This window comes from Oncorhynchus masou, chromosome 18 (genome assembly GCF_036934945.1).
Source record: "Oncorhynchus masou masou isolate Uvic2021 chromosome 18, UVic_Omas_1.1, whole genome shotgun sequence".
NCBI classification, from domain to species: domain Eukaryota; kingdom Metazoa; phylum Chordata; class Actinopteri; order Salmoniformes; family Salmonidae; genus Oncorhynchus; species Oncorhynchus masou.
Genome location: NC_088229.1, coordinates 41,297,548 through 41,313,050, shown reverse-complemented (window position 1 = coordinate 41,313,050; position 15,503 = coordinate 41,297,548). Strand labels below are relative to the sequence as shown.

General features: G+C 44.1%; 1 protein-coding gene and 1 pseudogene across 3 annotated transcripts; one reads left to right on the top strand and one right to left on the bottom strand.

The window, feature by feature from the left end:
• LOC135504622 (adenylate cyclase type 6-like) overlaps positions 1-12,720 on the top strand; it is a 50,242-nt pseudogene extending 37,522 nt beyond the window's left edge.
• Positions 12,721-13,393: 673 nt separating this feature from the next.
• LOC135504623 (sperm microtubule inner protein 11-like) lies at positions 13,394-15,155 on the bottom strand. 3 transcript variants are annotated; one of them, XM_064923354.1, is made up of 4 exons: positions 14,910-15,155; positions 14,228-14,446; positions 13,996-14,134; positions 13,394-13,897 (listed from the first exon to the last, which is right to left on the bottom strand). In XM_064923354.1, exons 1-4 carry the CDS (start codon positions 14,998-15,000, stop codon positions 13,849-13,851), a joined length of 498 nt encoding a protein of 165 aa, XP_064779426.1. In that variant the 5' UTR covers positions 15,001-15,155; the 3' UTR covers positions 13,394-13,848. The 3 variants fall into 3 exon arrangements, with proteins under 3 accessions (XP_064779426.1, XP_064779427.1, XP_064779428.1); XM_064923355.1 differs by having other exon boundaries at positions 14,228-14,431; XM_064923356.1 differs by having other exon boundaries at positions 14,228-14,413; positions 14,910-15,153.
• Positions 15,156-15,503: the final 348 nt, after the last annotated feature.

The following is a 15,503-nucleotide window of genomic DNA, read 5'->3' as shown; positions in this document are numbered from 1 at the left end:
GTCGTTGAGGAACTGGAACAAGCACACTTGTAGTTGTTTTGTTTGGAACACAGCCCTGCATCCCAGAGTTTTATGATACGGGAAATGTGAAATGCACATTTGGACTCACGGGTGTTTGGCTTGCTTGTATGACATCAAAGTGGTATTTATTATCCTCCACGTCTCATCTTTCAAAATACTTTTGAGTCCTCTTAATTCTCAGCTCAAGTTTAGAATGTCGGGTCAGTCAAAACCGATACAGCTCTGTGAAGCAGAGACCCTGAGCTCTGACAGCATGTATAGCATGTTACTGTACAGCCACTGCGTTCCAATCTAGGAACTTATCAGTGTCCAAATCTGACGTTTTCAACCTGTATACAGGTGTAAAGGTCTACGGGAAAAACAGATCATTTTTAAATGTGGGGTCAAGGCTCTAAATGTCCCCCCCCCCCCCCCTCCTCTCTTCTAGCTGAACGCCAATGTGCTGATCTTCCTGTGCACTAACATCATTGGGATATGTACCCACTACCCTGCCGAGGTGTCTCAGAGACAGGCTTTCCAGGAGACCAGAGGATACATTCAGGCCAGACTGCACCTGCAGAGAGAGAACCAACAGCAGGTACACCACAGACAGACAGACAGATATATTAATACAGATACACACAAACACACACTGTAAACACCTCCATTGACTGACAGAAAGCCGGAATTTTGAAGGGCATAACTATTAAATGCAGCTGCTAACCTAGACAGTTTGTTTTTCTCTCCCAACACTTCAGGAGCGCCTGTTGCTGTCTGTTTTGCCAAGGCATGTTGCCATGGAGATGAAGGCCGACATCAACGCTAAAAAGGAAGACATGATGTTCCATAAGATCTACATCCAGAAACATGACAACGTCAGGTCAGCATACTTTCGTCTTTATAACCCCTGACAACAACACATCTGTATTCACAGCATTACTTGATCAAACCAAACTGACAAGAGCTATGACTTCTAACGTCTAACACAATGTTCATGTGTTTTGTCACGCTTTTATCACGCTCCCGAGTGGCGCGGTGGTCTAAGGCACTGCATCTCAGTGCTTGAGGCGTAACTACAGACACCCTGGTTCAAATCCAGGCTTGTATCACAACCGGCTGTGATTGGGAGTCCCATAGTGCAGCGCAAAATTGGCCCAGTATCGTCCGGGTTTGGCCGGTGTAGGCCGTCGTTGTAAATAAGAATTGGTTCTTAACTGACTTTCCTAGTTTAAATAAAGTTTTTTTATTTTTAATTGCTCTAGGCAAACTAGTCTTAGAATTTCTGTGCCTCTTATTCAATAGCAGGGGAGAGCTGGGATGAAAGTAACACAGGCAAAAGTAGCTCATCCATTTTCTAAGTTGACACGGAAGCTAGAATGACGTAGTGAACTCAGCTCATTCCTAATGCGGAGGACGAGCTCCCTGCAAAAAAAAGCAGCCCTTTCCGAGAATGTTATCAACAAAAAGGGGTTTCGAGCATTGTAGAGTATTTCGTAGTTTAAGGTTCCAAAAATATGTAATTTTCTTAAACCCATCTAGTGACTAAATGACAGCATAGGTTTCAAGTATCATGCGAGCTACACTATTAAAATTCCAGGTTCCAAAATGGTTATTTGGCTGTCCCCATAGGATAACTCTTTGATTTCCAGCTAGAACCCTTTTTGGTTCTAGGGAGAACCCTCTGTGGAAAGGGTTCTACATGGAACCCAAAAAAGTTATACCTGGAACCAAGAGTTCTACCAGGAACAAAAAGGGTTCTTCAAAGGGTTCTCCTTTGGGGACAGCCGAATAACCCTTTTAGGTTCTAGATAACTGATGACCTGGAATAAAATAAACTTTTAAGCACAGGCCATTGTCTCTAGTTCATATTGCTTTTATAATGTTAGCAAAATATCAACAAGTGACTAAATGTTTGAAAATTATATATGTCATTTTTAGAATTATGCCTTCATCACTTGAAATGAAGGATCAGCTTCTCGCAAGCTTTTATCCACAGGTTAGTGGTTAAAGAAATATATATATTTATGATTCTGGGGGGTCAGTTACTTTGTGTCAAGCCATGGACATGTGTTGAGCAGGATGAGTTTGCAGTTTGTGAAGAGAATTCAAATGTTTATTATATTAAGACACATGGAGTGCACATGACAAGGACAGCTGTAGCGCACCTGATTGGTAGGGCTAAGCATAAATAGTCACTGACAATTGTGAGAAACATCTACTACATATACCATTAAAGTGAGATGAGAAAATAATGGTTAATATTTATCTCATCTATTTTAGTCAGATTAATATTTTAAGGCAAAATAGTGTGGTTGCGCAACATTGCGATGTTGATGCACGGTTCATTTCCATACATTTCGATAGCATTGATTATTCAAATCGACACAAACATAAAATTATGGCTGATAGCACATTTGTTGAAAGTAACAAGCATTACAAACCAGAAACATGGAGAAAAGACAGATATTGTGCACTTCTCGCCAGCTGTTATTTCCGCCCCAAGACTGTGTTACTCCCGCCCCGCCAGCAGGTGCAAAAGTAACATTGCGGTAGTTCTGTTTTCGGTCTATTTAATTTCAACTAATTTGCCCCAAAACATGAAATTATAGTTGCTAATGATAGAGGACATAAATAAGTTATTTGTCCTAAAATATGGTCTTTCTAGTGCTATTGAGCTCTGAGTAATTACTTGAAAAATGAAGTGTTACTTGCAGATCAATATTCTCACACACACACACACACACACACACACACACACACACACACACACACACACACACACACACACACACACACACACACACACACACACAGGGTTTGATAGAGAGCAGGCTAATTAAGGATAGTAAGGGAATACTTAATTACCAGCAGCCAATATAAGATAATCCCCAAAGATGGGGAGCTCCAGCCCAGATTCAATTAAAGCACTGAGTATACACACTAAGTTTCAGATACACACACACACACACAACAAGCAGAAGAGGCGGATAAAGGATCATCTGATAATTCAGTCAGTCAATAATCAAGCCTATCTTTTTCCTTTTCCTCAGTATTCTGTTTGCAGACATTGAGGGCTTCACCAGCTTGGCATCTCAGTGTACGGCTCAGGAGTTGGTCATGACACTCAACGAGCTCTTCGCCCGCTTCGACAAACTAGCATCGGTAAATAAGCATTTCTCTTTCACCATTCTCTTTTCGCCTTCTCCCCATTTTGTTCATTTTCCTCCATTCAGTGTCCTGTGTTAATCTCGCTCTGTAGGAGAACCACTGTCTGCGTATCAAGATCCTGGGCGACTGTTACTACTGTGTGTCTGGGCTTCCTGAGCCCCGCGCTGACCACGCCCACTGCTGTGTGGAGATGGGCGTCGACATGATAGAGGCCATCTCGTGAGTATGAGGAACGTCTGTGTGTGGGGAGATGGCATATTTTTCTAGACATGAAAAATCATTAAAATATGTATAATGTATTGCCTCGCGGTCTGTTGGGGTATCATGTGTTTTTTGGAAAGAAATGGAACATACATCTTCTGTGTGTGTGTGTGTGTGTGTGTGTGTGTGTGTGTGTGTGTGTGTGTGTGTGTGTGTGTGTGTGTGTGTGTGTGTGTGTGTGTGTGTAGGCTGGTGCGAGAGGTGACAGGGGTCAACGTGAACATGCGTGTGGGTATCCACAGTGGCCGTGTGCACTGTGGGGTGCTGGGACTCAGGAAGTGGCAGTTTGACGTGTGGTCCAATGATGTCACACTAGCCAACCATATGGAGGCTGGGGGCAAGGCAGGGTGAGGGAAAAACACGCACGCACGCACGCACACACACACACACACACACACACACACACACACACACACACACACACACACACACACACACACACACACACACACACACACAGTGCTTTAAACACCAACTGTCAGAGCAGCTCACAGATTACTGCACCTGTACATAGCCCACCTATAATTTAGCCCAAACAACTACCTCTTTCCCTACTGTATTTATTTTATTTATTTTGCTCCTTTGCACCCCATTATTTTTATTTCTACTTTGCACATTCTTCCACTGCAAATCTACCATTCCAGTGTTTTACTTGCTATATTGTATTTACTTTGCCACCATGGCCTTTTTTTTGCCTTTACCTCCCTTCTCTCACCTCATTTGCTCACATCGTATATAGACTTGTTTATACTGTATTATTGACTGTATGTTTGTTTTACTCCATGTGTAACTCTGTGTCGTTGTATGTGTCGAACTGCTTTGCGTTGTCTTGGCCAGGTCGCAATTGTAATTGAGAACTTGTTCTCAACTTGCCTACCTGGTTAAATAAAGGTGAAATAAAAATAAATAAAAAACAGACACAAAGAGAGAGAGAGAGAGAGAGAGAGAGAGAGAGAGAGAGACTGAACTTGTGTTCCTTTTCCAGGAGGATCCACATCACCAAGGCCACTCTGCAGTATCTGAATGGGGATTATGAGGTGGAGCCTGGGTTCGGGGGGGAGAGGAACGCTTACCTGAAGGAGAATAGCATCGAGACCTTCCTGGTGCTGGGCTGCAGCCAGAAAAGGGTTAGTAACTAAACTATTTCCTACACCTGCCAACCACCACACATACAGTTCTGTTACAGTATGCAGAGTTTTGGCAAGATGGGAGTACCGCTATGGACCGAAAGTGACTATGTAGCAGGTTATGACAACTAGCGCAGCTGGTTAGGAGAATGAACATAGCTGGTTAGGAGAAGTAGGTTAAGGTTAGGAGAAGGGTTTAGGGTTAGCTCAAATGTCACAGTTGTCCCCGACGCGACTGGAACATTCATCGTTTGGTCCCTAGCTGTACTCTATTTAGCCACAAACATTATACTGGACACTAGAGATCAGTACTGTTTCTCACCCATTCCAATCAGCTTTACATTTCCACCAGGGTTAGAAACTCTTGGGGATGCCTTAAAACGTGGGGTGGAATAACCTTTTGTTTTTTTTTATGTTGGGTTGCACCCCTTTAATCCACACCAGGGTTTCACCGGATCAATTTGTCTAACCTCTCTCTCTCTGTGTGTGTGTGTGTGTGTGTGTGTGTGTGTGTGTGTGTGTGTGTGTGTGTGTGTGTGTGTGTGTGTGTGTGTGTGTGTGTGTGTGTGTGTGTGTGTGTGTGTGTGTGTGTGTGTGTGTGTGTGTGTGTGTGTGTGTGTGTGTGTGTGTGTGTGTGTGCTTTCCTCTGTGTAGAAAGACGAGAAGGACATGATGGCCAAGATGCAGAGGACGCGGTCCAACTCCAACGAGGGCCTGATGCCTCCCTGGGTGCCCGACACAAGGTTCTCCAGGACCAAGGACTCCAAAGTCTTCAGACAGATGGTGAGACGGGACCTCTCTCTCGGCTTATCTGTACCTCTCCGGCTTCTACTTATAGTCTCTCAATCGTCTCACCCATTAATGTCACCTCTCCTGAGAGAGCTCTGTGTGTCCACCAATTGTCTCTGCTGTCTCTCCTCCCCTGTCTCCTGAGGGCCAGCTGCACTTCTCACAGCCAGTGTTTTATCTATTGCCTAATCCCTCTGTTTTACATCTCTCCTCTGGGTTGTTGTATGTTGGTTCATCCTAATTTTCTTTCTCTTTCTCAGGGGATTGATGAGTCATCCAGCAAAGACAAGTGAGTGGTTATTGATTGATTTTTGGGATACACACACATAACGTCACCTATATACACACCCAGGTAGACAGTCTCACGCGCCAAGATACACTTTCGCATACTCTAAAGGTCTTACCATTTGAGCTCTCTCTTCTCTCCCTCGCTCTCTCGCTCCCGCCTCTCCCCCTTCCCTCGCTACTCTCCCCCTTTCCAGCCGTGGTGCCCAGGAGGCAATGAACCCCGAGGATGAGGTGGATGAGTTTCTGGGGCGAGCCATCGACGCCCGCAGCATCGACCAGCTGAGGAAGGACCACGTCAAGAAGTTCCTGCTCACCTTCCAGACGTCCAGCTTGGAAAAAAAGGTCTGTCTGCCTCTGGGCATGATTTAGTATTGTGTTGTCCCTATCCACTGTCAAAGTCCCCTGATGCTTTCTGCTGAGTCCGCTTTTAACGGGTTTTGATCTGTCTTTCTGGTAGTATTCGAAGAAGGTGGACGATCGCTTCGGGGGTTACGTAGCTTGTACTCTCCTGGTCTTTTGTTTCATCTCCTTCATCCAGATTGTCATATTTCCACAGTGAGTGACACACACACACACGCACACACGCGCACGTGCACGTACACGTTTCTGAGTCCTCCGTCTGTGTGTCTTGTCCTGCAGCACCCCGGTCATGCTAGGGATCTACATCAGTATCTTCATCATCCTCGCCAACATCCTCTTCATCTGTGCCATATATTCCTGCGTTAAGGTAGGAACCTCCACGACACACACATCACCTACTGTACACACCCACGTGCATTCCGGACACTAAACTTTCTTTCCTCTATTCCTCCTCTCCTGCAGCTGTTTCCAGCTGCAATGCAGACGGTGTCAAAGAAGATAGTCCAGTCTCGTACCAACAGCACTCTGGTGGGGGTGTTCACCATCATCCTCGTCTTCATCTCTGCCTTTGTCAACATGGTGAGACTGAACAGATTGACACGCACGCACACACACACACACATTAACACACATTAACATGTTTGTGTGCTTCTCTTCTGTTGCAGTTTGCCTGTGACACAGAGAGCTTGGTGGTCTGTATCTCCCGGGAGCTGAACATCTCTGTTGCCATGGTGACGCCATGTCTCATCCGCAACCTGTCTGTGTCTGTAGACGGGGGTCTAGAGATCTGTCCCAGCCAGGGCCCCTCATGCCCCTTCCCAGAGGTGAGTGGGTGTGTCACTGATGTCAGGTATGCCGATTGGAAAAACAACGTTTTTCACACGTCTTTATATGGACCAGAAAATACCTGTTATGTTCTTCGTAATAACAGATCAATCGGATCATCAATCAATCAATGAAGACTAAAAGTTGACAAATCCTCTCTGTCCTTCTCTCCCTCAGTATTTCAGCTACAGTGTGCTGCTGACCCTGCTGGCGTGTTCAGTGTTCCTCCAGATCAGCAGTATAGGCAAGCTGGCCCTCATGCTGCTCATCCAGCTCACCTTCCTGCTGCTGGTGGAGTGGCCACAGGTGGCGCTGTTCGACAACGCTGACCTCTTCGTCACCTCCAATGCCCTGTGAGTACTGGGGCTGCGTTCAGGAGGGCACAACGTGGTTGTACATGTTTTCCTTTGAAAGTGGATTTGACTAAACCCTTTTCTTATCTTTCACCTCCAGTGATTTCAATGAAACTATTCAATGGTCCAGTTTCAATGAAACTACAGACGAGTGGTAGGTTTGGATTCAAAAGCTTTTCTGAAATCGTTTAAAAAAATAATAATTTTAGATCTGTGTAGGGATGTGTGCATGGCCCAGTTTCTCTTTCTTTGACTCACTCCGTCTTTCTGCGGTTTGGCTTGTGTCTTTCTTTGTTTTCTTTCTAGCAATTTCTCTCTGACCTCCTCTTCCGTCTCTCTGCAGCCCGTTCAGTGAGACCAAAGTTTCCCTGAGGGTCATGACTCCTGTGATTCTCACTGTGTTTGTGCTGGCGCTCTACCTCCACGCCCAGCAGGTGGAGTCCACGTCACGCCTCGACTTCCTCTGGAAACTACAGGTACCATGAGCCTACAGGGGAGCACTTCTCTTCCTTGACTACAGCAGAACAGTGTAGCGTAAGATGTCCCCCCCCCCCACCTATCTTAACATTGCTCCCTCACATCCTCCTTCCAGGCCACAGAAGAGAAGGAGGAGATGGAGGAGCTGCAGGCGTACAACCGCCGCCTCCTCCACAACATCCTGCCCAAGGACGTGGCCGCTCACTTCCTGGCGCGGGAGCGGAGGAACGACGAGCTCTACTATCAGTCCTGTGAGTGTGTGGCCGTCATGTTCGCCTCCATCTCCAACTTCTCTGAGTTCTACGTGGAGCTGGAGGCCAACAACGAGGGAGTGGAGTGCCTCCGGCTGCTCAACGAGATCATCGCCGACTTTGACGAGGTAAAGAGGGAGAGGATAGGAGAGGGTTAGCCCATGGGATTTTGGAGGCCGAGTATCATTGTTAATTCAGTGTCTTTTGCCCTTTGGTGAATTTTCGGTACTATCATCTTTGGTCCTCATGCATTTAAACAGGATTCTTTTTTTGGTCTGTCTCAAACGTGAGCCTGTGTGTGTTTTGTCCTGCTCTAAGATCATCAGTGAGGAGAGGTTCCGTCAGCTGGAGAAGATCAAGACCATCGGCAGCACCTACATGGCCGCCTCGGGTCTCAATGACTCCACCTACGACCGCGAGGGCCGCTCCCACATCACGGCTCTGGCCGACTACGCCATGAGACTGAGGGAGCAGATGAAGTACATCAACGAGCATTCCTTCAACAACTTCCAGATGAAGATAGGTGAGGGGAAACAGTCTGAAAAAAAGTGAAAACACAGCTTTAAACAAGCTAGGTGAGGTTGAAGTTCACACGAACCTCTGAAACAGACAGGAATTGAGTGGGATCGAAACCGGTATGGCAGACCAAAGAGAGAGTTGGTTGATAGTAAATGGAGTAGAATTTAGTTGGATGCGTGAGTTTGGTATGAATAATAGCCTAGTGGTTAGAGCATTGGACTAGTAACCGAAAGGTTGCAAGTTCAAATCCCCAAGCTGACAAGGTACAAAATCTGTCGTTCTGCCCCTGAACAGGCAGTTAACCCACTGTTCCTAGGCCGTCATTGAAAATAAGAATTTGTTCTTAACTGACTTGCCTAGTTAAATAAAGGTAAAAAAAAAAAAAAAAAATGAATAACTGGCTCTCTTTTCTCAGGTCTGAACATTGGGCCAGTGGTGGCAGGGGTGATTGGAGCACGGAAGCCACAGTACGATATCTGGGGGAACACGGTCAACGTGGCCAGTCGCATGGACAGCACAGGAGTCCCCGACCGCATTCAGGTATGGAGGATGTCAATCAGTTAACACTCAGTAGCTCATACTCAGCTCCTAATGTTTTTTGCATTAAGGTCCCCATTAGCTGGCGCCAATGGCGATAGCTAGTCTTACTGGGGTCCGACACAACGAGAAAGACATAACAGACAAAATACTTTACAAATTACATACATTTAAAATCATTAAACATGTAGTGTGCTTGTGTGTGTGCATCTGTCAGTTACATATACGTGAGTACATACGCACAACAAGTAGGTCACATGGCCATAGTGCAAAAAAATGTCTCACCTGGTATTTTAGCCAACAACTTTTTTGTTTCTGTTATTCATTTTTCCGCTCTCTCCTCAGGTGACCACTGACCTCCACCAGGTGCTTTCAGATATCGGATACGTTCTGGAGTGTCGTGGGGTCGTTAAGGTCAAGGGTAAAGGGGAAATGACGACCTACTTCCTGAATGATGGACCGCCCAATAGTTAGCAGCCGTGGCAGCGCTAGCCGGGACCATTCCCACTGCAAGGACACGGCAGCACTATTGAGGGAGGACTGGCACCGCGAGCTAGCGGCTAACAACTAGCAACGCCATCACTTGAAACCCGAGCAAAGAGAAAAGACTATGAGACTCCAGGACTTGAGAAGGAAAGTGTTCTTGTGTGGCAGCCATGTTTTGGAAGGATGAGTGTTTTTCTCATGTCTAGCCTCTCTCTCAGGCTACTTGAAAGTTGCAAAGTTTGTCTATTTAAAACAACGCCTTTAGCCTGTGTCAAATGAAGGAAAAAGCTGTACATAAGGCTACTTTTTTTTTTTTCTTCATTATGTGTGATTTTTTTCAGTCATTTTTTATTTTGGGATAATTATGAAACAGGTACTCATGTTTTATTTCTGGGTTACTTATTTATTTTAATCTTGATGTTTTGTGCAAAAAGTCCTTTATGAAAAAGTGCGAATACATATGTGCACAAATATCCAGTTTATTACAAGTGTGTATGTACATGCATATTTGTGTGTGTGTAATTGAGAAGGAAAATATTGACCAAAGACCAAAGTATTTACAAAAAACAAGGCAAGACTTGTCTGCTATGTTCTCGCGGAAGTCTGCCATTATCACTAACTCAATCTGTTGCACGGCAATATCCTCAGTCTTTGTACTTCAGTGCCAAAGGCTATTTCTCAGTATGGGCAAAATGTGTAACAACTTTAATTTTGAGGTCAAGCACAGTTTATCATCGATGACATCTGTAGAATTACTCTGCCTCATCTCTAAAACATGTAATTCAATAGTAAATAGTGGCTTGGAAGCCTTTTTTAAGTCCGGGGGAGAAGGTTCAACAAAATGAGAGGAAATGGCAGTTCCACCCAGGATGATGGTCCCCCTCCTCCTAAACCCTTGTCAGATTGGTTCCCCGCTCCATGGCTCAGTCCAGCTATAACAGCTCAGAGCTTGGGCATCCAAGGCACAGCTGTATACGTCATGGCCATAAAGGCATATACGGTCAACTGCACCGTCCCTTTCAATGAGGTATGTTTTCTGTGCAAATGAAAATGAAAGGACTCAAAACTAAAAAAGATGCCCCAGAACCATCGAGGGGAAAACCTGGGCATTAGACGCACTGGATTCAGAAACTATTCGGACTCCTTCTCTTTTCCCACATTTTGTTACATTACAGCCTTATTCTAAAATGTATTAAATACATAAAAATCCTCATCAATCTACACACAATCCCCCATAATGGCAAATTTTCGTAATTAGAAAAAACAGGAATAGCTTATTAACATAAGTATTCAGACCCTTTGCTATGGACTCAAACTTGATTGGAGTCCACCTGTTTTTCAGCGGCAGGGACTGGGAGACTAGTCAGGATCGAGGGAAAGATGAACGGAGCAAAGTACAGAGAGATCCTTGATTGAAAACCTGCTCCAGCGTGCTCAGGACCTCAGACTGGGGTGAAGGTTCACCTTCCAACAGGACAACGACCCTAAGAACACAGTCAAGACAACGCAGGAGTGGCTTCGGGACAAGTCTATGAATGTTCTTGAGTGGCCCAGCCAGAGCCCGGACTTGAACCCGATTAAACATTTCTGGAGAGACCTGAAAATAGCTGTGCAGTGACGCTCCCCATCCAACCTGACAGAGCTTGAGAGGATCTGCAGAGAAACTCCTCAAATACAGGTGTGCCAAGCTTGTAGTGTCATACCAAATAAGACTCAAGGATGTAATCGCTGCCAAAGGTGCTTCAACAAAGTACTGAGTAAAGGGTCTGAATATTTATGTGAATGTGATCGTTAAAACAAAAATTGTAATACATTTAAAAATATATATATAAAACCTGTATGTGCTTTGTCATTATGGGGTATTGTGTGTAGATTGACGAGGAAAATAATGATTACTGTGCTTTGTCATCTTGAAGGCCCATAACTATTTTCACTGTGAGGTTTTAATAATGGGACAAACTTCTTTCCTGCCAAACTTAACTTCTCTAAAGCATGTCTGATTGTATTATCCTCTTTTCATTTTTCATTCTGTTTTAACGTTGGGTATCTTGTATCACCTCTGTATTCATCATTTGCGTTATTCTTTTGGCTGTTATTATTATGATTAGAATTATGATTCATTATTATGCTCATTATGATATTTCCATTCCAACGATAAGGATCAAAGAGTAGAATGCTTTCTTTTAAAATGCCAGACGTAAGCTCAAGCTCATTGGTACCAACTGATCAACTGCAGCCAACTCACTCAGTGCTGTTCCCTCACCACCCTACAGTATTCAAACACTGGCTCTAGACCTGCTGACACATACCCATTAGCTGTCGCTTTTGCATCAAACCCCAAGTGGTGCATATTCCCCAATCGCGAAGGACTGAAGTGTTTACACGCAGATAAACTAATTATACACTGTACCTTTTTATTGCGCAAACACTACTTAAAGACTCAACTCAGTCAGGTGGAGAGCTGATCCCCTTCATATCGGACTTCAGGGCAGAGAGACGGGACACAATCAGTAGTGTGAGCAGTTTTTCCTACTTGAACTCTAGCTTTATTGAACAAGCCACTGGAGAATACAGTGTGAGCAGGAACTGTGCCTGATTGCCACATCTGAGTTTCACAGTATGTTATACATAGAGAGGGAAGGGTAGAGAGAGAGCCTGTGAAAGCTAATCTAAATCATTTATTGACCTTAGCATTGACACAACACTGAGTTCATTTTGACTTTACGTTTCTCCATAACATCCTCAAAACACCCCAGTCATCGTTCCTCTCTCTACCATACTTAACTATGGCAACTACAGTAACAGTTGATCATGTTCGTACCAAAGCAAGCTAATACTGCCTCATGCTATTGGTCCCTTCCAGTGCAGTGATATTTGGCCTTGAGCGTGTGGGACCGCCAGGCAACAGTAAAGGTCATGGGATCGATAAATGACATAGGTGACCAACTAAGAGTGATTCACATAGAAATATAATACATAGAATGGATGTGGTAAGTAAGATGATGCATGTTGTGTCCATTCTATTTCTATGGGCTGTCCTGTCTTTGGGTTGGGTGGAGGTTGATTGTTGACTCTTGGGATGTTTTTAGGGGACAGGGGAGGAAGCAGGTTGTCCCAGTGCTACTGAAACAGTGTTTTGTTCATGCCTAATGAACTCTTTTCAAACCCTTTCCTTTTTGTTAGTTTGTTTTCTACCCCTGAGTTGAAGGACAAGAGTTGGGGACTTTGACAAAGAGAAAAATAACAATCCCCCTTGAATAAAAAAAAATCTAAAATCAATGGCTATTTTGATTAGTTGTATGCGATATTAGTGCAGCTTTCTTTACCTGCTGTAAAAACTGTGATTACCATTGGCTGATATTCATTGAGCAGATGTTGACCAATGAAAGCCTTAGAGGATGTTGAGAGCAAGCAGCCACAGATACCCACAAACTTTCATACAGAAGAGGATTCATAGCTTTGTTCCTCCATGCACGGTCATGAAGGAGTTGCAGTGCCAAACATACAGGAGCTTGGTAGCTACAACCACGTCCTCTGAATTTTTAAAGGCCACCATTGAGATGGGTGCGTGGCTTGACTGACTCACTCAATGACCCTGTAATCGGAAACAGCGTCGCTCCTCGGGCAGAGTGGCTCTCTCCCAGATCATTACATTTACACGTGCATATCGGAAAGGGACTAGCAAGTTAAAGCACACTGCATACGAGAGAACAGGGAAGGATCCTACCAGGCGAGGGAGGAGTTAGGATAGGGCAAAGATCATGGATGTCTGAAGGCCTGTTATGCCGCCAAAAGTGTACCGACAGAAAGTTTTTAAAAATGACTGGTGCCTAATAACGTTCCAGTAACATCAAAAAAACATATCTGGATATTCCTTTGACCTCACATGTCCTAATAATGGTACTGTAATGTTAGCGGATGTAGAAAAACGTTTTAAAGATAACACAAGGAAAACGTTTAGTTATCATTGTATTGCTTTGGTTGATGTACTGAAATGATGCAAAATACACACTTTACCAAAAATACAAACACACTATCAAATATTTGGCAGCTAGACACTATTCCGTAACAATATACCCGATCCCAGATATTCAGTTACTGTCCCCAAGGTCTCCTGAATGATCTAAGGTCTACTGAATGCTCTTACTGAGTGACAGTAGCTAATTACTGAAACAAAACTCCCTATTCTTTCCTTGTGGGTATTACCATTTCATTCCTCTGGAGGGAGGCAACAGCTCAACTGTACCCGTTGAAAGGCAGCCGTCAATTGACTACATGATACAGTAGCTCCAAAAAAATATAGCATGCTATGATGAAAGTGGCCGTTTATCAAACCACAAGAGTCCTTACAATTGCCCCAATGGTCTTGGGATCGTGGGAATGCGTGTCTTACTGCAGGATAGGAAATCAGAATAAGCTGAACTCCCGGTCCGTCATTGACATCTCTTTCACAAACCTGAGGAAAAAACCAGTAGGCGGAGTGAGAACAAGGCCACTGGCACATCTGACTTCCAAGAAACAAATCGTGAAGCTAAAGTCAGACATGACACTCACTTGGTCATCTCACTGTTCTTGCGGGGAAATCGTCTGACTTGGGTCCAGCGTTCCTGCGTATTCTGTTGGCCTCCATTGGGCATCCACCATCCATACTGCTGGCTGTCTGTCAGGGGCACTGAGTACAGCTGGTTTGGGGCTAGGGAAGAGAGAGCCCATGTCAGTCAATACTGATCCTAGGGATGATAAGTGTATTCCATTAATGCAAAAAAAGATGGTCACATAAACTGACATCTGGGTGTCTGAATCCGTTTGAGCATCTCTCTGTATCGCTCCTGGCTCCCCTGGTGTATGTCTGGGCTGAAGGGAGGTGGCTGGTTGTAGATGCTGCAGGTATCAGTGCATTTTGGGGGTCCCCTCTGGGCTTGGATAGGGGGCAGTCTTGACTGTTTGGTACAGCTCCTTAAATCAACCTCATCTGTAAAGGTCAGGGAGTCTGACATGCTTTTACCTTCAAATGATTATCCATGTCAGCACAGATTAAATAACACAAAGTTTATATCATAATTTACAGACTGACAAATGTGGAATTGTTATAATTGAACATTAATAATTGAACATTTAGCTAAAATGTTCATATTTAGAAATAATAACCAAGTAAGGTAAAAAAAATTAAAATGCAGATGAACAGTTTGGTAACAGAGTTACGGTAAAATGTCCCTCAATTTTATTCTGTTACTACACAGTTCTTCCGGTAAATGTGTTTTTGGAAAAATGTATTTGGAAATTGTTAAAAGTAATCCATGTGCATAGTAGAGTTATATTGTTTGTTAAACTTTGAAATCAATGTTTTTTGTTTGTTATGGCTACATTTTAAAGTGAAACATCTGAATCTCCGCGTAATTCCGTTACTATGGAATTGCCCAAACCAAAGGCCAAATGTAGATCGAATTAACAAAGCCCTTGTCACTCACCGCGGTGAGAAGCAGACGCTCGTGGATTCACTAGCATCTGGTCTCCGATGGGATTTTGATAGCCCAAATTTGTTATCCCGAAGAAAGCCATTCAAGTACCGTCGCCAGCAACAGTCTGAAGCTGTCCAGGATAGCATAAAAACGTGGGCAAGTCAAGGCAAGCGCTCTGTAAATAAATCACAATGTCTTCTGTTTTACACGGAACCATGGTAACAAGTGCCAACCATCAGCTGGACTTCCGCCTATCAGTGGGTGGAGCCGGGGTTCCCGCTATTTTGAATCCTTGGCACGTCCCTATCCTCCCTAAACCCAACCGGTCTACAGGATCCGTGAGTCTTTTTTATTTTTTATATTTTTTATTAACAACAAATCAATACATAAAGCACACGAGGGAACGCAAGCATACATAGATTACAAGCAATATACAATCGAGCTAGGGGGTACAATATCACATTACAATTACACAAGGACCTCAAGGGACATGCATATACTTACAATTCTAACAGCTTTTTTGTTAGTAGAGCATTCAACCGTCTTAAAATACAGTTCAATTTCTTTTTGTAGGGTACGAAAATGTGGTTTTCTGTTTGTAAA

What these genes read in the sequence shown, in the direction of transcription:
- LOC135504623 (XM_064923354.1), bottom strand. Translation starts at nt 15,000, where the DNA reads ATGGCTTTCTTCGGGATAACAAATTTGGGCTATCAAAATCCCATCGGA. An exon ending in AGCGTCTGCTTCTCACCGCG is followed by an intron (nt 14,447 to 14,909) that starts GTGAGTGACAAG and finishes AATCATTTGAAG; the next exon opens with GTAAAAGCATGTCAGACTCC. An exon ending in AAGAACAGTGAGATGACCAA is followed by an intron (nt 13,898 to 13,995) that starts GTGAGTGTCATG and finishes TTTTTTCCTCAG; the next exon opens with GTTTGTGAAAGAGATGTCAA.